Here is a 26,540-nt window from a genome sequence, read left to right as displayed (position 1 = left end):
ACAGCCCATCAACACAGCCCGGTGCGGTGTTCAAATGCAGGGTGAATGTAAGGTAATTTTGTCCAGTGAAGTAATAAATCACAATGTCTGACAGCAAACAGGCCCAAAATACATAACTGCATCACCCTCCATGCTACTTTCTCAAAAACGACAGTAGATTTTGCTCATGTTAAGACAATACAATAGGATACAACAGAAACTGTCCCGTGCACACATAGACTCTAATTAGCAATGGGCTTCCTTATGCAGTGCAATTAAAATAAAATAGAGCTTTTCCAAACAGTGCGACAGTGAACCATGTTGTGTCGATTCACAATCCAAGAATAGTCTGTTTTAATTTCCGTGTGGAAACTGGGCTAATTGGCTGTCAGTTAGCAAACAGAGAGCTGTCAGATCCACTCCCTGCTCATTTTGGAGAGATTAGCAAACAGCATGTACGTATTGCAGCACGGGAGGAAACAACGCACACACACACAGCTGACACTCTAATCCAGAATGATTCAGCGAAATGGCGAGGAAAATTTGATTTTAAAATTATTATTATAAGAAACTGGGATATTTGGAGAGAGTTATTTGCTTACCTGCCAGTTACATTTGTCAGAGCAGAGAGATTTAAAGGGTTATTTCTCAGGTTTTTAAGAATGGCAATACTAATGGAAATTACAATAAGTCACCAGTTTACGGAGCTCCAATAGATTTCTATAAGACTTTTTTTTTCAAAAATGTTTTTTTTTTTCTCCACTGTGATGTTTGACCAAAGCTATAGCGACATCACCCACTGATTTGTAGACTTTGGTTTTGTAGCCTTGAATTTTACATTTTTGCTGTCACCATATTGGATTTCTTTGGAGCAAGAGGTTGGAGCTGCGACCACTATTGGCAGACAACCTGTCACTGAAAGAAGCCCACCCTTAATTATTGAGTTATTAAATTAGCTATAGCAACCAAAATAAGTTTTTGTTCCAGGCTGTAAACATTTTATTACTGCTCTAAAGTTGGGTGCTTGCAAGACAAAATTACAGATAAAAAGAGAGATTACAGCAACGCAAGAAAGACAGAAACAATAACAAACACAATAGAAAAGGGCGAATCAGTAGAACCATCTTACCAGCTAATCAGGGTTTAATTTGGTGTGTGTGTGTGTGTGTGTGCGTGCGTGTGAGGAAATCCAGAGAGTATATGCATTATACCCAAGTACTTATGGTTTGTCAGGCAAAATAAACGGAAATGAAATAAAATATTAATATCTCAGAAACAAACAACTTGCAGTATTACTTGTGGCAGGAAAATCAAAAAATCAAGAGAAAATAAAGAAAGAGAGAAAAATAAATAAATAAACTAGAGTGGTGATGATGAGGGAGAAGGAGGAAAGATGGGTAAGGACAAATAAAAGTAATCTCTACAGCTATAGTGGTAAAATAACAAACAAAGAAAAACTGATAATGATTATATAAGATATGGAAACAAACTTCATGACAAGGACAATAAATTGCTTTTGAGGATTAGGGTTAGGGGAGTGCAACCCACCCCAGCTCTCAGCAGCCGGTCCAGAATTAGACTGAGTCACTCTTGCAGTCAGCCTCAAGTGGCCATTAGAGGAACTGTAGTTTTTTTGCACCTTTGTGTTGAGTTGATTTTTCAGCCCTGGTGGTTGCCACTTGTGTCTGGTGCATTTTACACACTTTTCATTCTTCATTTTTCTGATAATTTTGGCTGCGTTCCTGCATATGGCTTAAAGGCATGTCTTGACAAGATTGTCTATTTTTGTTTAATCTTGGAATTTGCAGCTCAGCTCCCGCAATAAGTCGAAAATATTATGTGGAAACATAATTGTTGCATTCATACTGATAAGTGCAAAGAAATGCTCCACTGAAACCCATTTAAACTGACTTTGCAATCCCACAGCCATCAAAACACAAAAAACATGCACTGTATTTTTTCTGGTTGTCATTCTGAGCTTTTGTCTTGGAAATTGTAATTGTTTACTATTTTTAATCTGATTATGTTATTTATACCATATTTGGCATGTGCAAAAAATGCATGCTATTTCCACTAGCACTATCACAATCAATGTTGCTGCAAAGCATTGTCACATCTCAAGCTGTGATTATCAAAAACAAAAAAAAAACAAAAAAAAACCTTTAAATGTCAGGTTTTTGTCATGATGCAACTATATTTTTAGATGAAAAATAAAATAAAAAAAACACAAAAAATAATTATTTTCAGTAAACTACATACTATAGATTTATTTTGATTATCACAGCCTTGGATAGGTCAATGATTGGCAGCAACATTGATTTTTATACATCATTATTTTGTGTGCAGTGTTAAATACTCACACTCATACCGCTCTGCACGCAAAATGCACTTTTCAAAATCAGGCTACAAAAAAATCTACTTTCATTGAATTTGTTTTTAACCAACACCTGTCGAGGGACCACTGTAGTATGTTTATTTAGGGCATTTTTTAATGTGCTTTATAATGATGTTTTTGGCTGTTTTTCCAACATGACTACTATGACATGACTCGACATGCTATTCTGTTTTGTTTTAATCCCTTTTTTAAACATATCTTATTGTGACATTTTTTGCCATACTATACTATGTTGATTTCGCCATTTTTTCGACATGCTTTAAAATGATGTTTTTTTTCAACATGCTAAACTATGAAAAGACTCAATATGCTATTTTATGTTGTTTTCAGACTTTTTTTTGTCATACTTTGACATATTTCGCACTACTATGCTAATACATTTTTGGCCATTTTTTCAATGTGCTTTATAATAATGTTTTTGGCTTTTTTATCAACATACTAAACTATGACATGACTCGAAATGCTATTCTATGTTCTTTTCATCCCTTTTTTTGACATATGTATTTTGATAATTTTCAACATACTATACTATGTTGATTGTGGCTATTTTTTTGACATGCCTTATAATGATGTTTTTGTTTCTTTTTTCAACATACTATACTATGACATGACTTGACATGCTATTCTTTGTGTTTTTCAGATATCCTTTTGACACGTCATATTTTGAAATTTTTCATCATACTATACTATGTCCATTTCAGCTTTTTTTTATGTGCTTTAAAATGATGTTGCTGGCTGTTTTTTTCAACATGCTATGCTATGAAAAGACTCGACATGCTATTCTATGTTGTTTTTCAGCCCATTCATGTCCTGTTTTGACATTTTCGACATACTATACTATGTTGATTTCGGCTATTCTTTCAACGTTACTTATAATGATGTTTTTGGCTGTTTTTTCAACATGCTATACTATGACATGACTGGAATTGCTATTCTTTGACATGCCATATTTTGATATTTTTTGCCATACTATAGTATGTTCATTTTGGCAGTTTTTTTTAACTTCTTTTATAATGACGTTTTGGCCTTTTTATCACCATCTATGCTATGAAATGATTATTTTCAGACCTTTTTTTGACAAGTCAATTTTTTGACAATTTTTGACATACTATAGTATGTTGATTTCAGCCGTTGTTTTTTAAAGTGCTTTGAAATGGTGCTTTTGGCTGTTTTTTCAACATGTTATGGCTATGACATGACAAAATATGCTCTTCTAGGTTTTTTTCAGCCCTTTTTTTGACACGTCATATTTCAACATGTTTCGCCATACTATAATTTGTCGATTTCAGTTGTTTTTTCAACATGCTGTTTAATGGTGTTTTTGACTGTTTTTTCAACATGCTATACTATGATATGAAATGACATGCTATTCTATATTGTTTTCATCCCCTTTTTTGATATATCTTAGTTTGACATTTTTCGCCATACTATGTCAATTGCGGCAATTTTTTCAACGTATCCTATAATGATGTTTTGGGCGTTTTTTTTACCATCAATACTGTGACATGATTATGACACAGTAGTAGTACTATGACAGGGTTCAAAATGCTATTCTATGTTGTTTTCAGTCCTTTTTTTGCATGTGATACTTTGACATTTTTTGCAATACTATACTATGTCAATTTCAGTCGTTTTTTCTGCGTACTTTAAATTATGTTTTTGGCTGTTTTTCCAACATGTTCTACTATGACAAGACTCAACATCCTATTCTATTTGTCTTTCAGCCCTTTTTTTGACATGTCATATTTTGACATTTTCGCCATACTATACTATGTTGATTTCTGACATTTTTTAGACATGTTTTAAAATGATTTTCTTGACTGTTTTTTCAACATGCTATACCATGACACAACTCAAAATGCTATTATATGTTGTTTTTATCCCTTTTCCTGACATGTCATGTTTTGACATTTTTCAACATACTATACTATGTCGATTTATGCCATTTTTACCAAGAGCCTTATAATGATGTTTCTGGCTGTCTTTTTACATGCTACACTATGACATGACTGGAATTGCTATTCTATGTTGTTTTTAGCCCGTCTTTTGACATGTCATATTTTACATTTTTCACCATACTATACTATATCGATTTCGGCCATTTTTTTGACATGGGGTTTCATGATGTTTTTGGCAGATTTTTCATCATGCAATACTGTGACAGGACTTCACATGCTATTCTGTGTGTTTTTGAGCTCTTTTTTTGACATGTCATGCTTTGACACTTTTCGCCACACTATACTATGTTGAGTTCGGCCTTTTTTTATAAGTGCTTTATGATGATGTTTTTAACTGTTTTTTCAACATGCTATACTATGAAATGACTCAAAATGTTATTCTTAGTTGTTTTCATCCCTTTTTTTGACATGTCATATTTTAACTTTTTTCGCCATACTATACTATGTCAATTTCGGCTATTTTTTCGACATGCTGTTTAATGATGACATGACCCAACATGCTTTTCTATGTTGTATGTCAAAACAAGGGCTTGAAACAACATAAAACAGCATTTTTTGAGTTATGTTATTTTATAGCATCTTGAAGAAACAGCCAAAAACATCATTGTAAAGCACATCCAAAAAATGTTGGAAAACGAGATTGTATAGTATGGCGAAAAATGCCATTGGTGGAGATTTTCTCGCTACCTGCTGCATTCAGTCCAAACCCAACACAACTTCTCCTGATGTTAAAAAATAACATACATAGCAAAAAAGCAGCAAAGATTTGAGGCGATACTGGCTGCTGAATGTGCATGTGCTGTATATATATATATATATACAGCACATGCACACACACATATATATATATATATATATATATATATATATATATATATATATATATATATATATACACACACACACATAGTATATACAGTATATGGTATTGTATATCATATAGATATATAATTATACTGTGTGGTTGTCCTTACCATATCACACGCACACATATAAAAACCCATGATCCATAAATAATAATGAAAGCGTGTTTGATTTTGTATCAAAACTTTATTTATCAAACAAAAAGAATGCACCATTGAAATAACATTTCTATAAAAAAGGACCATGGGACTGTTCTACAGTGCATTACAAAACCAGCAATTGTATACAACATTGTGGATAGAAACTCCGCTTTACTTCATCTGAGATACATCATCATCCTCATACCTTCATCATCATCATCATCATCATCATCATCATCTTTTCTCCTTCTTACTAAAATGAACAAAATGTACACTCTTAAATATTGCAGTCACTAAGCTAATTTGGTTATAATGACTCTAGGATTGGACATTTTTTTTAAAGGGCGAAGTCAAACTGTATTTACTCAGAGATGTCCGTCTGTCAGCTCCACTGTCGAACAATGATGTTCTGGAAATGAAGCAATTGTCTGTGTGAGAGGAGATAAGGGCCGTTTTAATTTGGCCCCTTTCACCCCGATGAGATGAGGTCCAAATCATTTTTGACTTTTTTTTTCTACCCCCATTATTTTCTTTTTCTCTTTTGTAAGCTGCCGGCCTGAAACTGTCTGTGCTCGAGCTGACAGAGTCGATTTCACACCAGCATCAGGCCACTTTCAAAGTCAGCACATCCCTGACCAACTTCACTTGGTCTTTTTTGACCGTGTAATTTGTCCCTTTTTGATCCTCAATGGTTCCCACACAGGAGTGAAGCTCTCAAAGAAAGAAGTTAATGAAGTCAAGTTTCCCTTTGAAATGCAGGAGCCGAGCCTCCCCAGTTTCCACCTTATCTGGTCTGGTTGGTGTTTCTGAGTTTCACACAGTCACCACAGGACGAGCTCACGAGGACAAGAGCCTTTACAGATAGAGGATGAAGTGTTTTTGAAGAACTGTCCTGCCATGTCTCTGCATGTTTTAGTCCATCAACTACAAATCAAGTTTTATTAACTTGTTAAACTAAAAGTTGGCTGTGGTGAAAATCTATTTTAAAGAAGAGTCTACAAAAATGAACAGACCCTAGGGTCGGTATATACAGGTTATAGTTACAAAGGATAACTGCATAGATGCCATCAATCTAAATGTTTTAAATCTAAATAAACAAGCAATGGTGACTGTGTGTCCTCAGACTGACCGACCATTTCCATGTTTCATCAACAAAATGTAATGAAATAATCTTTCTACAATATTTTTTCCAAACAATACTGCAACCATTTAAGGCAACAAACAAAATGAAAAAAAAAAAAAACTCTGAACGGCGCTTCAGTCCTCTTTTTCATTTTGTTCTTGCTAAACTAAATTTACATTTGAAGAAATATCACATGGTTATAAATAATAGTTTTTAAAGAGCACTCAAAATAAAGGAATAATAATAATAATAATAATAATAATAATATATTAAATTTGATTATAAAAAGTTACTACTACTCTAGTGGAACTGTACACTGTAAAAAAGCAGCGTTCTGTAATGTAGTTCTGCTGCAGCGACGCTTTTCTCCACAGTAAAATACACATGTAGAGCCAACAAGAAAAAAAAACAAACTCTAACACGTGGCTGTTAGAGGCCGGGGTCAGACTGTGGAAATGAAGCCTTTGTATCGAGACGGAGACGAGAAGTTTGGTTTAAGATTCACTGTGGAAAGTTTAATGGAAAAAATACAACTCTGCTGAAAATGAAAAATAAAACAAAAGTTTCTTCTAGTTCCCTTTTAGTTCCCTGTATTAAAATAACTTTTACTTAATGTTTTGCAACAAAAAAGTGGATATATTGTATTTTACTTGCACAGAATACTGGACTTTATTTTTTAGGGTGATTGTGTCCGTTTGGGAGGATGCTCATTCTGTCTCTGTTTTGGTATCAGTTAAAGAAGCATATCAGTATTTTGGATGTTTTAACTTCAAAACACATACTTGCATTTCACATTTTCTAAATCATACTACTTTTTTTGTTTTAAAATAATTTCAATCCCCCCCAGCAGCCACTGATTTCAGTCATTTCTATCAAAATAAACTGAGCTCATCCATTAGTCAACATATAAGCATTTTTTTAATTAGTGTTGTTTTGGTTGTGTCGTGATGAAGTAACAAGTTCCAACTCATTTTTATCGCACAACAATAAAACAGCCACATAGGACTGCAAGTAAATGTAATTTCATTATTGATTCATCTGTCCATTATAGTATCAATGATTTTTTAATCAATGAAATGTCAGGAAAAAAAAATCACAATTTCTTAAAGCCCAAAATGGTGTCTTTCAAGGAGAATTAAGTTATTAAGAAGAAATTGAATACAATACTCCTTACTATGTTTTATTAGTGTAAAATCATGTGAAAATAAGAATTGTTGTGTTTCTGTCACCCTAGAGATTGCAGTGGGTCCTATTCAAGTCAGCTTTGTTATTTCTACAGTAGTCCAGAACAGACAAATCAAACACCGGCTCTAGCATTGGCAATTTCACGTCAGTCACTATAGTTCTCCCTCATGCTCGGCACAGGGAAAACATTTTAGTTGGATGCAATCTGCGACCTCACCACTTGGTGTCACTAAATCCTACACACTGGACCTTTAAGTTGTTGCTTCTTTTGGCCAGCAGTTTAAACCCCACAGACACACATAAAGACAAGAAATGTGTATCATTCATCATCACAGTAGTTAATAATACATTTTCTGTTGATCAGTTAATTGACTCATCTCTACAGCGAAATCTTTAAAAGTTGATGTCTGGTGAAGTCTCTAAAAGTTATTTTTCACATTAGAAATTAGTGAAAACTAGTGGCTGCATGGAAGGAAAAACTGAAACTCTTTGGTATGACTTTGAAAATAGTTTGCAGTAACATGAGTTATAAGTCAAATTTGATGAAAAGACTAAAATGTCCAAAAAGACGAGTTTAAATGAGTCTGACATGCAGTGATAAAAAGAAGCTGCAGGACTGTCCGTCTGCTGTGGGCTGGTCTTTGTTGCCTGGAGATTGAGTTGTGTTCAGTGTTTAAATAGAAATGCAGAGGACGAAGATGAATGTTACTTCCCTGCCACTGACTGGTATAGAAATATCCTCATCAAAAATGATGTAAAAGTGTTCCCTGTAAGATCTGCTGCGAAATCTAATCAGTGGCATAGACACAACCTCCTGCAATAATCCAAACTCTCACATTTTTGCTTTTGCTGGATGTTACAGAACGAGCAGAATATGCTTCAGTTTCTAGTTACTGCTACAGCCCACTGACCAGAAAAAAATGTTGGCATCGTACATTTCTGCAAACCATGACTACATTACATTTCATACTTACCATATTAGTGTTTCTAAAGTGAAATATATGAGCTGATTTTGTCATGGGGAGGTGAAGGAGATGGTGAATGGTCTGTCACCTTGGAGAGACACCTGCAAAGATGCAGATCACTGTTTGACACCAACAAACATCCAAACCGTTTGTTTTTAAGAGACAAGCCCCCGTTTTGCCAGTGGTGTTGCAAGTGTTTTGGATTGTGCCACCAAAACTGTACTTTAAGCCAAAACATGATTTACGAAAATAACCAAGCAGTTTTTGTGCTAAAACCTGCCCACAGGTCAGACACAGCACCGTTGAAAGGTAAAGAAACGTTGAAATGTATTTGTGGTTCTAACATGTTCTTATACCTTGCTGTTACATATTGCTGCTTTGCAGTGGACTTCCACGTCTACATATTATGTTTTAGGTATCCTGTGTCTGCTCTTTATATTCTGGGATGCTGCTACCTTGATGTCAACAGATGCACATGATGCAGCATGTGATTATTTTTAACAAAAGAAGCACATGGCAACCAATGCCAGAATGTCATAAATGCATATGCTGGAACGGATGGTTAGGTTTTGGCAACAAAGACAAGGGAAGGAGGCACATGGCAATGTGTAGAAAAAACCCCATCACATTCACATAAAGGCAGGGGCGCCTCTCCTGCCCGCCCTATAGGTGCCTTCTGCTCCTTATATTATGTTGTTTCTAATGCCGTTTCACCGTGACGCCATTCTGTGGTATATCATTCGCATGTGACAGGTGTCGTCTAGCTGCGTTCTCAAGTGCCGCCACCTGTCTACGTATGAGAATGACGCAGAAGGTGCTGTTCAGCATTCAGGTGATGTATAATAACAATGTGACAGGTTCTTTCTGGCTGCATTCTCAACTGATGCCGTCCAGGGGCATATCATGCGTGTGCAAAAGGTGCCTTTTGGTGTAAGGATCATACACTGAAAACACTGTCAAAGCAGCAGTATTTTACAAGTCTGGAATGAGAACAGGCTGGTGGTTTGCAGAAACGTACATGCCAATATTTTCTTAGCAGTTGGGTTGCATCACTTGTACAAGACTGATTAACTGGTAATCTGGTTAATTAATCCAAATGTTTTCCTTGCAGTGCAAAAAAGTCTAAATTTCAAGACATGAATATTGAGAAAAAAAAATCTAAACAAGAAAAAAATATCCGGCAATGCTTCATCTACTTTCAACAAATAGCTTCATATGTAGTCCGCTGATCTGCCTCATTCTTGCTTATTTCGAGTTCTGCGCACAAATTTCTACAAAAATATATAAACAAGGCCACATGAACTGAGAAAAAAACGTCTGAGATGTTCAATCTGACTTATGAGGACGGATGTTTTTTACAGTCTCAGAGAGCTGGTTGGGAATTTTGCATCTTGCTCAAAGACATTTTGATGGACACACCGGCTGCTTTGTGGAGCCGATCTGTAATGTTTCAGGTACAGAAGGATCCTTGTCATCACTGCATTTAGCATGTCTGATGTGTCTGCTTCTAGACAGCTGCTGAAGCGCTGCCTCTGCGCCACTGAAGTTAAAGAACCAGTCTTCTCTTAGTTCTCTGTTTAAAAGGGACACAGCGCTGTTGGGAAAAATCCTCAGCTGAACAAAATGTCTCATCTGTTTCCTGTGTGACGACCGTGCACGAAGAACAAATTAACACAACACAGAGCACATTTTAACATTTCAAGACTTCAAATAAAGCGACTAAATCAGGAAATGAACGCTTGGGTGAAAAGTAAAGGCACGTAGGATGTCTCATTTATCTCGACGGCAACACAACTTGTAAGGGCAAATGAATCCTAATAAATAAAGTGTTGGACACACTGTGGTATATGGAGACTGTTAGCTGGTGTTAATGACAAGTCAAGAACGGAAAGACCTTGTGTATTTTAACCAGACGTCTGGATGACTGACAGAATTAAGATGAACAGTCAATTAACATCTTCACTCAAATGATCAGAATCCTTAAGTGCAGGGAAGTGGCATCCAATAACTTCATCCAATTAGATGTGACCTCACTGCTCTAAAAAGTTTTTAGACATGCTAATAACTCCATAGCCTGACTGATTTCTCAACGTGACGGTCGTCAAATGTCGCATGTAATTAGCTCACTAGATAAGACATTTGAACTTTACATTCTGCTGATGATTTTCTAAATTTCGCATCAGTTTTAAGATTATTTCCATCCTTACACCTTCCAAGCATTCATTTCAGTTATCTATGAAAATCAGCTTGCAAAGACTTGAAACTAGAGGTTTCCAAGAGTGACCCCATCATGCATATACACAGTTTAGTGCAGATAGAGAGCACACTTGGATATTTGACATATTGACACAAAGTCCCTTTGTAATCTAACATAGCCTCTCTGGACTCATTTAGACTCAGCCTTTGAGTCACAGGCTTGTTGATATTGGATCTGGTAGACGGTTTTGCGCTCATTTTGTTGAAGGACAACACAGAGAGGCTAAACACAAACAACTTAGTGTTCTGAGTGAGTTCCTACAGGTCTAACAGTTTGGTACAATTACCAAGAAAATGAAAAGTAATACAGAGGAGCTACGTTGAGATCTCTTTATGCTGCCATGACACCGTCAGTCTTTTTGAGGCTTTCAAGTAACTACAGTGTAAATCCATCCATGGCAATACTTGATTCTGACAGCAACCTACGTGTAAACTAATATTAATTGTATAAACTGATGTATAAAGAGCAAGAAAGTCATCGTAGAGTGCGAGGGAGAGGACGTGGATGGGTCAAGCGAACACAGAAGTGTGGCCAAGAAACTGCAGTTCATGTACCGTGTGAAATCAGAGGCCAATGATGTTTTAATGAAACACGTTGCAATTTACATATGGTTGTCATCCACTGATGTCAGCTCATTATGTATTTATGTGACCACAAGAAGTTTTGTGGCCTAACCATAACCGTGACCATTTCACGGCATTAAGCACGTTGGAATGTGTTTCAGCTGTCTGTCACATAGGTATGCTAAAAGATGCCCTGTGCAATGCTATTTGACGACCTAGAAATAAGAGCAGGCTGCATGACTACTTTGGGCAGTTGTGGCTCAGGAGATAGAGTGGGTTGTCCACTCATCAGAAGGTTGGCAGTCCGCATGTCAAAGTATCCTTGGCCAAGGTAATGAATGCCCAATTGCCCCTGATGGCTGTTCAATCAGTATGAGAATGTGTATGAATGTTTAAAAACTGAGGGTGGCTAACAGATGGCATCCTGTACAGTAGCCTTGGCCAACAGTGTATCAATATGTGTGAATGTGATAAGCGCTTTGAGTGGTTGAACGAATAAAAAAGTGCTATACAACTGCAGGTGCTTTTAGTGTCAACTAAACTGTAGTTGCCTAAATGTTGATGCTAGATTATAGAACTGCAGGGAGTGTTAGGTAGTCTAATAGTCATGGTTATAATTTAGTTTTACATTCACATTGGCTATCAACATATCGTTATACAACAGTTCACATGCTGTTCTTCGAATTAACACCCCACAGAAGACATCATGTACTTAATGTACAGTCACTGTAGTTAGGTTTAGGGAAAGAAACTTGGTGATGATGTACCTTAAAATGACTTCATGTTCACAAGGTTCTGATCACCTGCCTCCTAGGGAAATCCCGCAGGTATGTCCTGTGTTTTGTAACCCATCCACCAGCTCAACCGACCGCTCAGGGCTGCTTCCTTCTTTACTACAGTCAGCGCATTGGTCATGTGATCCCAAGTTTCCAAATCCATAGGTCATGCATGAATTACTGGCTCTTCATTACATGAAGTATGTACAAATTTTGGTGCATTACTTTTTATGGTAAAATGTACAAACAGTACTTACTGACTGCTAGGAGTATCTATATTAGGGGTTGTTATGTGTTATGTGTTCTGTTTTTGTTAGTCAACTCTGTATCCCTTTTATGCTCTTCAACATTTTGTCCCCATTTTTCCCCCTTACAGCTATGATTTGCTCCATAGAGGGATTCAGATGTCTGGAAGCAGGCTAAGTTTGAAGTCTCTGCAAGTTTATGCTCATATAAATGAAATAAATGAATGGCCGCCGGGAGGGAAGGAATCAATTTAAAAACTGATGGATGATTTAGAAAATGAAATATTCAATATAATTTTAATGGGCTAAAATGTATACCAGTATGACTATTTATTTATGATGATTATTTTCTCCACTTTCATCTTCATATCCCCTTTCGACACCGAAAAGAACTCTCTAGTGTCAACAGGCCATTTAATTTAGAATATTCTGTTAAAATCTGATCTTCCTTCTTTAAATCTAATTTTAGTCTCGCACAGCAGTGTGGGATGATTCCATCTGTCTGCAGCCCTGCTCTGCTTTCTAAAGAAGGAAAAGAAGTGCGGCTGGAGAGGTATGAAAGCGCTTGCCTCGGACTGGATGTATCTTCTCAGAACACGCTGATGAGTTTGATCCCCACACCGCTCACTTGCCCGCGTTCCTTCACCTTTCATCCCCTTGCTCGTTCTGTAGAGACGTTACCTTTCCATCCCATCCATCCGCGGGACTTTTCCCCGCAGCCGTAACAGCCCGCTGAGCGTGAGCTTGAATCATAATATTTGAAACGGCGTTATAATGAATTCCCGGCCTCATTCCTCCATGCCCTCACTCGCACATACAAACCACCTCTGAATATCAATTCACCTTCTCTGCCTCCGCTCCCTTCGTCTCCCTCAGGCTTTTTCCTTTCATCACAGAAAGATAAAGGTCTGAAAATTACAATATGGTGACTGGGGTGACATAGTCAAATATGGAGCATACTGATGGCCTGTTCTGTTCCCCTCAACTGATTAAGGAATCATTTGTCATTTTAAGCTCCTGCCGTTCGCCATTTCACTCCAAAAAATATCCCAAGCCGATAATTGTCACTCTAATTCTCTAAATCTAATTTTTTTTGTTCCTGCAGTCAATACAAATTTTGTTGCTTTAAGGAACTGAAAGGCAAATGCTCTCTGCTCCGTCATCCTGGTTGACCTCAGAGGTCATCCTGAAACTACAACTATTTTGTCCAATCAATGCAAACATTTCTCTCTTTACACTATTTAAGTACGTAAAACTAAAACATGGCACCAATGATTCTCTCCATACCAGTTAATAGCTGAAATTTAAATAAAATGTAGCTTTTTTTTTAAAGTCAAAGGCTGTAGGTTATAAATTTTCATGGTGGCTCATGACCTCAAAAGTAGCTCTCTGTGGAAATGTGTTTAAAAAAACCTGATTTGAAGAAACATAGTTCTGACAGGACAGCAGATGTAAAAATATACTTTGTGGAATATGCATTATTTGTGTGTTTGTTTTTGTTTTTTCTTATTTTTGTATAAAAACAGAACGCCCTGACGTAAACTCAAAGTGAAGCTGGCGGTTTCGCAATTTTCCCATGTGGGCGATCAAGGTCGACAGAGGTACAGGTGTGTTTATCTCATGAAAAATAAATATGGATTCATCAAAAGCAGGCCCAAAACACAACACACTCACCTCCAGTCGAACACACTTAAACTGCACAAATTGAAAAAAATAAACAATGGCAGAGAATACTCTCATTAGCATCATCATCGGCTGCTCACTAACATCTCTAATCTTAATAATAATAATAATAAGAACAACAATAATAGCTCAAATACTAATAACTTGACCCTTGATCTTTGATCCTGTTGTTGTAACACCTCCTTCACAATTAATGTTTTCATCACAGTAATGTCAATTTTCAAACTAATTGTTTACTAAAGGGAATGCAATTATATTCTTGTAATATTATAATTGAGATCTTGACCCCGAGATAGAAGTCTAATTTTTTAAAGAAAACAAACTGCTGTCTTGTGAATATGACTTCATTATCTCTCTCTCTCACAATAACATTTTGTTTTGATGGAGCTTCTGATAATATTTTACTGTAACCTTGCTTCAGTCCAGTCTAAAATATAACTGTCTTTTGTGAACACATGAAGTGGTATCCCAAAAGCCAACAATCAGACAAACCAGAGGAAAATGATGGCCTTGTATGTTTCTGCATACCACAGACTACAAGTTACATTTGTATGTATCTAAATTGAGATAGTACATGAGCTGATTTTATCATTGGAAAATGGGTGGTGGAAGGCATAACACCTGGGCAAGATGGCTGCCATGCTGCGGACCAGAGCACTATTCAAGACCAACACACAACACCTCTTGTTTGTTGGCAAACCCTTCGCAGTGTTTCCACCAATGTTTGTGGCACCAACCCTGGTTGTTTTTCACCGACCGATCCCTGCTTTTCCAGCAACTTATGTGCCATCAAACGTGGGTTTTAAGCCAAAACAGGATATTTTCCTAACCATAATGTAGAGGTTTTTTTGGACCTAAACCTAACCTTTACCACAGCATTATTGAGAAACATAAAGTTTCAATGTAACTGATACAAAATGATATACAAATGTAATATATCCAAGGTTATATGCCAAGAGTTTTTGTTATTGTTTCTATGCGTCCAAAATCACAAAACCTTGTTTGAGTGCAGTCCAAAATATATCTACCTTTTGTGAACACATTAACAGTTGGGCCATTAGCCAACAGTCAGCCTAGTCACCACATTAAAATGATGACATTGTACATCTCAGCAATCCCCAGATACGTTACATTTGAACATTTGAAAACTGATGTAGTATATAAGCTGATTTTAGGTGAGGTGGCTGCCATACTGAAAACCACTGTTTGAGACCAACAAACAGACCATTTGGGTCATTTCCACCAGCGTTTGTGGCACTAAACCTTGGTGTTTTTCACAGACCTGTGCTTGCTTTTTCAGCAGCTTTTGTGCTGCCAAATGAGGGTATTTTGGGCCGACATTTGATATTTTCCTAACGAAAGCTGTGTGGTTTTTGGACCTAATTCTAACCAGACATTTGCCATAGAGTTGTTGAAAAAAAGTTTCTGTGTATCTGCTACAAAATGACGTAGAAATGTGGTCTGCAGAAATTTGCAATGGCAACATTTTTTTCTGATCATTGAGTTGCAGGAATGCAGTCTTTACCTAACTTTTTTCCATTTTACTGTAATCAATCTTTAGTACTCCAATCAGCAGGGGATAACTCAATTCACTCAATGTGACATACATACAGAACAACATGACAAATTGTGAATGAGGTGTTAAGACCAAATTTGAACATATTTCTCGAAAGGAAATATCACTACATACCATCCAAAGCCAACCTTCATTTGTCCAGAATAGGATGGCTCCAACCAATCCAAATCCAGATTTCCAATAGCATTTGTTCCACATGGCTCAGTTTACTGCTTTTCACTGATGCCCAGTCCTAAGTTGGGACTGAGACAGACTTGAACAAGGAGCAAAAACAAAAAAGGTTACAATAAGTTTTCCAAGATGAAAATTTGGCAACGACACGAGTCCTTTTAGGTAAAGATTGGAGTTTGTCTGGGTTAGGGAGAGTAAAGGCTTGGTCAAGAGCAGCAACAGACTGTGGGAGTCTATAGAGGTTTCTATACAGTCCTGTACGAGTAGAGTCGGCTGGATGCGTTCCAGGCAGGTTGTCATACTTGTTCCTATCCAGCCAAATCACATTTTTAATCCCTTTTTTAAAACTAAGAATCCAGAGGCTGAAGGGCAGCAGTGAATATGGATGATGGTTGATTCAGTGAAATCAAACTGTTTTGTTCCAGGGAGAAAAAAAAACAGAGAAAAAAACATTGGCGAGAAATGCCAGAGAGGATAACCTTGCGTCACCAAAACAGGTGACCACGGATCCAGGTGAAAAAAAGAATGTTTTGGTGAAACTTTGGTGGCTGAGGATGTGTTTTCTATATGTCACTGTAGGTTCTGGTGGCATTTTCAAACCCTATACACATCCTGTAACTGCACAAAGTTGGAATACCCAAACAGAAAATAAAAGACAAAAGGAACACTTCCAACAGTGATTATGAAAAATAAGTGAGGTACAGTCACAGTAACTGAGTTGTGGATAACTCAGCGGAAGAGGACGCTAATAAATACCACAAAGAGAAACAGGAGGGATCTTATAACTTTGTCTTCTTTTTTGTGACAATCCCATCATCCTGTGTCATTAAGCCGAGGCGCTAGGCATTGGGTTTTTCTAGTTTTGTGTTTGAGGTTGAAGAGTCTAGAGGGGTTTCAGTTTGAACTCCTAAAGAGCCCACTCCACTCTCATCCTGTTCTTGGAGTTGATGCTGTGCTGCTGTAGTGTTTGTCCTCTGTTTGATTCCCTTCTATCCTAACCCGGTCCCAAACAGTAGACACTTGCCGATACCAGCAGAAACCAAACAAACTCAACCAAGCACAGATGGAGGTCTGATTCCACAGAGGCATCTTCAAACCCAAATTGACCTGATGCCACCCTTATCATATGGACAACAGGTACCATCGAGGCTTGAAGAAGGGTTCCGGACTGGGTCATGGCTGAGGGCTGGGCTGGACTGGTAACATAGGTTAGAAGGCGGAGCCAGTAATGGCGTTGAGCTGCTTCATCAGACCTTCTAGACTGGCCATCTGCTCCGAAAGGTCATCCTGCTCATAAACCTGAAAGACAAAAAAATGGTAATGGTAAATGGACCTGCACTTGTAAAGCGCCTTCCTAGTCTTCAAACCACTCAGAGCACTTTTACACCATGTGTCACATTCACTGATGGCCAAGGCTTCCATACAAGGTGCTAATTGCTAATCATTCTCACACAGTCACTTACCAATGGAACAGTCATTGGGAGCAATTTGAGGGTAGAAAAATTCTTGTCCAAGGATACTTTGACATGCATAATGAAGGAGTAACTGACTGAACCAGTGATCGAACTGGCAATCTAGAGATTAGTGGATAACCCGCACCATCTCCTGTGCCAAAACCACCCACAAGTAGAGTAGTGGGGACTTTATAGATCAAGGACTTGGTGGTTGGTTGATAACCTCAATGACAAAATCAGCATTTCTTCTGGCTGCTTTACAATTACATCCCTCCCATCATTTGCCAGTAAAAAGCTTATGGCCTAAAGGAATACATCAGTAACTTGAGCTGGGAGACCTGGGTACTGGTACGAAGGAGGGAAGTTTACCATAGTTCATTTACACATAGTACCCACATTGTTATGGCACAAAGCTGGTTGAAAATCTGCAAGTATCATTTTAACTCAGAACAAACAAGAACAAACAAGTCTAATTTCTTTGACAAAGGTGAAAATCTGATGTTTTTTTACAGTGAAGAAGATGATTAAGAGTGCTGAAACATAAGTCTGACAGGTTGAGCACGTTTCTTCATGTATTCACCCAGAAATATCGACCCACACACAGCTGATATATTTAACCTAGATGTTTCTCACTTTCACTTTTTAATTACCTTAGCAGTGCTTACTGTAATTTACTGTACCAGATGTCCCCTTTGATACAATTGATCTTGCAATTTTACTCGATAGGTTGCAGAACTGGTTTGGCTTTTCTGGTACAGTTTAAAACTGGTTTCATTCTTATCTGACAAGTATATATTTCACATGTATTTTCCTTGTACATGCTTCCTCTGGGTTACATGTTCACTTGCTTCTAATACATACAGTACATACTGATACACTGATCCATTTCTCTGCCAAAACCAATAACCTGAATCAACTGTCCTTCCTCCATGATTGCTTAGTTTTCATCAAACATCAGATGTCTCTCAATTTCCTCCACTTCAAAAAAAATCTTTCAATTGGTCCTGACAACTTTGCCACTGCAGTTGATCAGTTCGTTGGCCCACTACACTCAAATATCAAACCTATTGCTAAGAATCTTGGTATCTGTGATTTATTTGACTCTTGACCATCCTGTTACCATGCTCATCCAGTTCTGTTTCCTTTAACTAAGAAATATTATAAAAATCTGATGCATATTATCTTGTACGAATCTGGAACTATTAATTCACATTTTAACTTTTCCCCATTTAGATCAACTGATAGATGCTCTAAATTATCAACTGCTGGTTCAAAATGCACCTGCCAGGAGCTTAACTAGAAGTAATCGCTAGTCACATATTACACTCACATCCCATTGGCAACCTGCAAAATTCAGAATGAACTTCAAGATCTTGTTGACTACATATAAGGCACTGCATTACCTTGCCCCCAGTTACATTTCTGATCTCATTCCTTTTTACTTCTCTATTCGCTCACATGCTTAAATCTTGGCATTTTATCCATCCCTAGCTCCAACTGCAAAATAAAAGGTGATCTTATGTTCACTGTTTTAGCCCCAGTCCTCTGGAACCACCTTCCTCAATCTTTGAGATTTGCTGAATCTGTGGACTGCTACTAAAAACCTGCCTTTATAGGTTTGTCTTAAGATGATCTCTATGTGCTACTTCTTTGTCAGTTTTAGTTTTGTCTGTCTCATTGTGCTGTCATTTATGTATCCATTTTTTTCTGTGAAGGATTTTGTAACCTTGTTTTATAACAGTGCTAGATAAATAAAGCTTTACTTATTTACTTAACATGATAACCAGAGTTTACTGCAGTAACATGGTGCAATGGTTTGAGGAACGAATCATGACCGTCCTTTGTCATTATCTGCTATAAGAAATCAAATTGAATCAAGTTTGGTGGTGTTGTGGTTAGCACTGTTGCCTCACAGCAAGAGGGCTATATTTGTATTTTCTACAAATGGCAGTAGAAAATACAAATATAGATCTTGATTTGGAGTTATTAATCAGCAGCTCATTAAGGATTCATTAATTATCATTCTTGATTTGTTCCACATTTGTTCCAAAGAAACTATTCACCTTTTAGTGTGCCGCATTGTGTTTTTTAATGTGTTTCTCCTGCATTCACTGACTCATTCCTTCATTTCAAATAGAGATCTCTGCACATACCTAATCCATCTCAATTAAAGTCATGTCTATTTTTATTCCTGTCAGAGTTCACTTATTGTTGCCTGGCAGTGCAGTGCAAACTTTTCAATCTGAGCAGAATAAATTAAAAGGTGACTTTATGTTGACTGTGATGAATTATCTATCAGTGGCAAGTTTCAAGTTTTTGCATGTTGAACTGAACTGAAGGCACGGTGGCTGCCTGAGGTAAAGAAATCAAAATAAATAAGTTGGAAAATGATAAGGAATGCAAAGTTCACAGGATTTGTAGTTAATGGGCTGCATTAAGTGTCACTAATCTGCATACATTTCTAACCACAGGATGCACTGATAGTGTGAATGGTTACACTTTTATCATGCCGAGTCTCTGTGATCAGCATGAAATGGCATGTTCTGTCTGACAATACAACCCATCACCTCTGACTGGTTAAGAACCTCCATCTCATTGAATGTGTGTGTGACATGCAAGTGCCCGTCTCTGTGCACACATCTCATACTGTACACACTCTCTCAGTGTGTTATATTGAGTGTGGCCTTCATGCAGAGTTTGCCTTTGCAGTTGGCAAAAAAAATATTCAATATTCTCTTCAGCATGCCGTGAAAAACCAATAAAGGCTCAGTGGAAATATTTCTCACTGTTAAACTGAAAGGCCTGGTCAATGCACAACACTTTGTGCATGTACTTGTACTGTATTAATACTATATACAGTCAATGTACAAGTTCTTTATTATACTGCGCTGATCCTGCAGAAATACTGCTGCAGAAATCACATATAAAAGCAGTGTTACTGAGTAAAGCTACTGTTCAAACACTGAAGGAAACTACAGTGATACAGACAAAAAAAAATTTGTACTGTACCGTATTATTATTTTATAAAGTGGAATAACATAACTGTTTTAGTCCCTGAACACTTCGGGCTATAGCTCTATGGCTTTCAACTACAATAAATATTTTCATAATTGATTTGTCTGTTGAATTTTTGGATAAATCTGTCGGTGCCACAAAGTACTTGTTTTATCCAGAACTACACAACCTAAAACTAAAGATACTATCTGATAAAACAAAGAAAAGTACAAAATTGTTACTTTTTAAGCTGGTCCAAAATAATATTATTAATTATTGTTAATCTATTATCCAAATAGCTACCAGTGTATTTCATTGTCATTGATTGTCAAATCTTTTCAAAATAAAAATGTTGAAAGAATAGAATTTACTATTTGAGAAATGGAATTTTCAATTGTGTATCCAGATAAGAAAATTGTATTTATTGTCTTTTTTCCTGATGAAATGTTTAGTTGATTAACTGATAACTAAATCTGCTCACAACTGAATCCATAACCAACAACATTAAATTAATTAATTAACGGAACAGTTATTTGTCAGATATTTTTATATTTTAATACTTTTATGTATTTGTTTACTGAATATCTTTACAGAATATATCAATCTAATGGATTGTTGGACTTACCAGGACATTTGAACACCATGTCCTAGATTCTGAAAAACTGTGTCAGACCTATTTCTAACTTCATAGTTACTATTTAATTGAAAAAACATAAGTTAGATGAAAATGAAAATAAGTTTTAGATTCAGCCCTTGTTTAAAGAGTGAGCTGTTTTGTACAGAAATGTGGAGATTTACCTTTTAATAAGTTAATATCACATATTGGATTTTGCCAAAATGTTTTGAAAAGTTGGTTGTCGAATGACTAACTGGAGTAAACTGAAGATTGACTTTGTTTGTACTGTACTGTTAATGTGTTGTCAAGATTAGAAAACATCCATTATTATTATTATATACATGTGTAATAAGCCTAACAATGAAAACAGTATAATAGCGATTATCACTTTAATCAACTATGATTACGATTTATTTTTTAACATACTGACTGTTCTCTCAGGTTTCCTAAAGCATCATTTCTCCCTCCAGAGAGGCTTGAACCTGCTGATCCAGATTTGGAAATACAGATATCAGTGTGGTCGAGTTAAAGCTTTTAACCTGACCAGACAGTCAGGCTGGATCAGCTTTTGACTGTTTTCTGCCTAAGGACAGCTTAACCTCTGCCATTCATTGATTTTATGAATCACCCCCATTTAAAACATCAGTAGGGCCCAATCAGGACGCAGTAACAGTTAACCAACATCCTGAATCCACTACCAGCAGCAGCAGTCAGGTTACCAGTTAACAACACACAGACAGTAAAGTGATAATTTCACAACCAAAACATATTCAACTGATAATCTTGCTAAATATATTACACATTGCTTTATTTCCATGTGTTTCACAAACAACAATGGATGTGCTCCAGATGTACCATACCAGATTTGGTGCAAATTGACCAAGAAAATGAAATTTTTTCCCTTGGTCGTGATCATTATACATTGTTCGAGTTTCCAGATTTGGTAGGCACATCCAGTATGTCCTTTATCACTGTCAAATTTGGTAAAAATCTAATAATATTTCAATTGTAATGCTCTTTCCTTCTACTATACCTGAGCTTTGCCAATATCATATATACAGTAGTTTATCTAGTGGTTGGTATATATTTCTTTAAAGGGGTAGTGTGAAGAATTTAGACGGATGTGTTGTTATAAACTGAATATAATGAAATAAGTTTTTTTTAAAAATGTACAATCACCTGCAAAAAACGTATCATTATAGTTTTGTTACCATAGAAAGAGATTTCTATAAAGGGGATGTGTCCTCATGTTGCACTGCCATGTTTCTACAGAACAGATAAACCACTAGCACTAGCTCCAAATAGGGCTATTTGTAATTTTCATGTCAACCACCACAATTAGCATCACCTCTGCTACAGGAGCTTAAGACATACACTGATTTGTAAAGTGAGACTATTTTGTTACCTGATCAGTTTGTTTTGGACAGGAAGAGCCCTCTGTAGATAATTCAACTTCCTTGTTCAAACCTCCTGCACATATGGCTCTCAAGTTATAAGAGTAAAAAGGTAAGCACACATTAGCAGATGCTGGGCTAACAGCCTGTCCCTAACATGCCAAACAGCATAGGAAAAACACAATTTGTTACAAGAACTTTTTTTCAGTGTTTTTAACGGTTTAAATTAAGAGTTCTGTTTGTGTTGAGAAGAAGGTGACCTCTAATAATTCGGCTCTCGTTAAAAACCTCCTGAACAGCTGGATCTGAGATAATGTGATCACATGTTTAAGAAACAGTGATTTTAAATATGAAACTACTGTATTCAGTGTTTTCCAGTTAATCACCTGGAGCGTTTATTTTAAAAAGAAAGAGACCTCTGTGGATAATTTGGCTCCAAAAGAAACCTCCTGAATATTTGAATCTTAAATTATATTGAAAACTAGCAGCCTGTCTACAACAAGCAAAACAGTGTTTTTTTTAATGTGAAACTCCATTATTTAGTGTTTTTACCAGTTGAAATCCTGTGGTTCATTTGTTGTAAAGAGGAGGAGACCTCTGCTGATAATTCAGTTCCTGGTAAAAACCTCCTAAATGATGAACACTGAAGGAATTCTGACTGGTAGAAGTTTCAGCTGGTTGTCATCTAAAATTCTCACCAAGAGAAACCACTAAATCCTCCAGAATCTTACAAACTTGACCTTTACATACAGTTCACAGGCTTGCTTCTTACTGACTTTTGTTCTTATTGACATGTTCATACTATATAAACATATTTTCTCTTGTCTGTTTTTGTGTATTTAGTTGGAAACTTCTCAGTCAACTTCTCAACAGCTGACATACATCTCTAACTGTGGACATTCACATTATAATTATTAAAATCAGGTTCATCAAGGTTTCATTGGCCAAATAACTGTATAAACATACTGGGAATTTGACTCCAGGTTTTGTTTTTCTCAATCTACTTGTGCATGACAGCTACAGGAAAAGCAGGAGAAGTACAGTTGTCCTTTATCTGTGTAACACACAGTGTGAGTTGACCGTTTGACCTTCCTCATTCACTCTGAATGAGGCCAGAAAAGCTCATCTAAAAGCTCCACACTGACTGGTATTTTCCATCTTCCAGGGACAGAAAGGCTTCTGTAAAAATCATAACAGTGTATAAAACTGCAGTGACCTCCTGATCTCATTTATTGACCCGTAACAGCACAGTTAAACTGAGTCAGTAAACGCTTCATCAATGGGATAAAGCGCCAGTCGATGCCCCGCGTCTCTCTGATATCCTGTTATCTGTTTGCCCACTGACCTGGATTCATGCTCCTCTATAATCCACCGGAGATTCATCCCAACACAGAAGAGTGATGAGAGCATGTGAACTCTGATTCACACACACACACACACACACACACACACACACTCACAGATGAACCACAAAACCTGTGTTTACATGTCTCAAGGCACATATTCCAAAAGCTTTCCAAAGCTAACCACCACTGAAACGCCAAAATGATACAGCCTGTTCCCATTCCTGAGGCATCAAATATGGCAGCTTGGTCAATGGGCCTCAGCTTGTGATTCCAAAACACAAAGGCATCCTTTAGTCTCTGTGTGAATCGCACGCATTCGGCTAACTCCATAGAAGCCAATTCAAATCACTGACATACTATAAAAAGCTAAATAATTCCAAGTGGGATAGAATTGAGAGGACGAGTCAAACAAACACAGGACTTCAACCCAGGAGACTGGTGTTTGTGTCCTGTGTGGAATGTTGAATTTTCAATTTTTTTTTTAACTACGTTATATGGTTATGTCATATGTGATATATGCAATGTTAGGTTAACCTAAACTTCAATCTTTTATTCAAACCTAAAAAAAAAAAAAAAAAGAGTTTTGGTGCCAAACACTAAAGTTGCTTTTTTGGGGGAAGGTGACGAATCCTGTGTTTCCTTCGAGCAGGGTAATGTAATGCACCCAATGAGTGATAATTAACAAGCTGTCCCTGAGGATCCAAAACTAATGCCATAGTGGTACCTGGAGCATCATATTCTGAAGCAAGCTACTGTATTTGACGAGTTGGGAGTGAGTATTCTAGAATGATAAAGTACTACAGAGTGCTCAGGCAGAAAGTTGGACCAAGACATGGTCTTATTCTAAAGTACAGGTCAACAGGCTTTCCGCTGCAATGAGCAAATTTAGTTGTAAAAGTTGTTACTGGGGAAACCTATTGAATGAAAACTGCTCTAAATGTTTTGTAATTGAACTGACAAAGCTAACTTTAGACTGAAGAGTAAAGGAGGTAATATTAAGTATGGTTGGAATAATTGACCTGACTGCCAAATAAAATGCTACTTAATAATTATGTAAGTTGGGAGGATTTTAAATGACAATTCACTAAATGCACACTTGATATCTACAATACATTATGCTAATAAAGCCTAGCTCAGCGACTCTGGATGAGGTTAATCCTATATATACTACTCACTCTTGTATTATTATTAATTTCTTTGTCTTAATTTGAGTTTAGACATGGGACTGGGGGTGTATGAAATGCAACGAAGGTCCCAAGGTTGGAATCAAACCTGGGACATTGCTATTATACAGTATACATATGTGGTATATGCTGTAACCTCTCAGCAACCAAGGTGCTTTCTTAAGTGCATACTTCTAACTCTCTGATGTATACATACAAACATACATTCATACACGCACACGCACAAGCATGCACGTGCGCACACACACACACACACACGTTTAGTTTGTTTAAATGTCTCTCTCTTTCTCTCTTTTCCCATTTCTTTACAGTCAGACTTCTGCTGCTGCTCTAAAACACAATTTTGTTATCTAAAAATATAAATAAATGTTATTTCATTTCTTAATTTATTCCTCTTCCTGCACAGAAATAAAAAGGAACTGATAAGAGCGCAGCTTTGAGTAACGACTGTTTCACCTCATTTGTCATGACTGTGCTCAGGCACAAGGTAGAGGACTCAATGCCGACATACACACACAGAGCAGGTAGGAGAAAATCGCATTTACCTAAATGAGATATGGTGGTGTACGAGCTCACAGCTTGGAAACTAGTCACAGATCCTTAACACAGATAACCACGTTAGTGGAGTGAGGGGTGGAGGCAGGAAGGAAGAGATGAAGGTGAAGATCAGGTGACAGAGTTAGGCAGGAAAGTCTGAGTGCATCTGGTAAACAGGTTGTGAATGACAGGTTGTGAAAGTCCTTATACCCCTCTTTCACCTATATCAGCAGATGTAATGGGTTTTTAAACATGGGTAAACCTGCTAAAAATAGGCTATAGACTGCTTTCCCCTTTCCAGAGCTGTGTACATGGCATATGAGCATGTCTTTTTGTGTGTGTATGTGTGTGATTTTTTTAAATTTTTTGTCCCGTTTAAAATCACAGACAGGCTGGAGAACAGGTAAACAATAGAAAGCAGGAGGGCTGTGAAAACTTTCTAGTTACACTTCTGCTCTTACAGGTTCCATCCATGTCTGTGAAAACATGAATGTTTCACACACATCATCACCCCGACAGCGCAGAAGATCTCCCCAATCAGCACAGTTTCACGGTGGACACCCAAGCTTAGTGTCACCAATTCAGTATCTAACCAAATGTTCCTCTTCTGTTCCTGACTTATCATGTTGATTAATGGCTAGAGAAGTGTTTTTGCAGAACATTATGATGTCTCCGTGAAGTTGGCTTTTTGGGTATGTTCTCACTTCATAATTTTGCCCTGTTATGTGATTTTTTTTCATAGTTAGTGTATGAATTCTTGAGTTTTGGCCCAAAAAAATCATGTTTTGTGAGGTCACATTGACCTCTGACCACCACATTCTAATCAGTTCATTGTTGACCCCAATTTTTGTGCCAAATTTGAGGAAATTCCCTCAAGGAGTTTGTGAGATATTGCATTTATGAGAGTAAGTGAGACAAGATTTTGCAACAACCAAAATCTAATCAGTTTATTTCCAAATAGACAGATGTGCCAAATTTGAAAAAATCCCTTGAGGTATTCTTAAAATATCGCATTTATGAATATGGAAGGGATGGACTGACTACCCAAAAACATAACGCCTGCAGCCACGGCCAGCGCAGAGGCATAAAAAGTTGAATTTTATTGGAATAAAGGTCAGCATGATAGAATCAGCAA

At 37.0% G+C, this 26,540-nt stretch overlaps 1 protein-coding gene across 2 annotated transcripts in view; it reads right to left on the bottom strand.

Annotated features, from left to right (window-relative positions):
• Positions 1-5,362: 5,362 nt before the first annotated feature.
• The window catches only part of dcc (DCC netrin 1 receptor), a 352,843-nt gene continuing 331,665 nt past the window's right edge, over positions 5,363-26,540 (bottom strand). For both annotated transcript variants that reach the window (XM_088070760.1, XM_088070761.1), the window contains one exon: positions 5,363-17,179. In XM_088070760.1, coding sequence (XP_087926886.1) covers positions 17,090-17,179 — 90 coding nt within the window. In that variant the 3' untranslated portion in view covers positions 5,363-17,089. The remainder of the gene's footprint in view (positions 17,180-26,540) is intronic.

The sequence above is a fragment of the Plectropomus leopardus genome, chromosome 20, assembly GCF_026936395.1.
Source record: "Plectropomus leopardus strain MGB_pleo_1.0 chromosome 20, ASM2693639v1, whole genome shotgun sequence".
In the NCBI taxonomy this organism is placed as follows: Eukaryota; Metazoa; Chordata; class Actinopteri; order Perciformes; family Serranidae; genus Plectropomus; species Plectropomus leopardus.
This window is presented reverse-complemented; position numbering and strand designations above follow the sequence as displayed.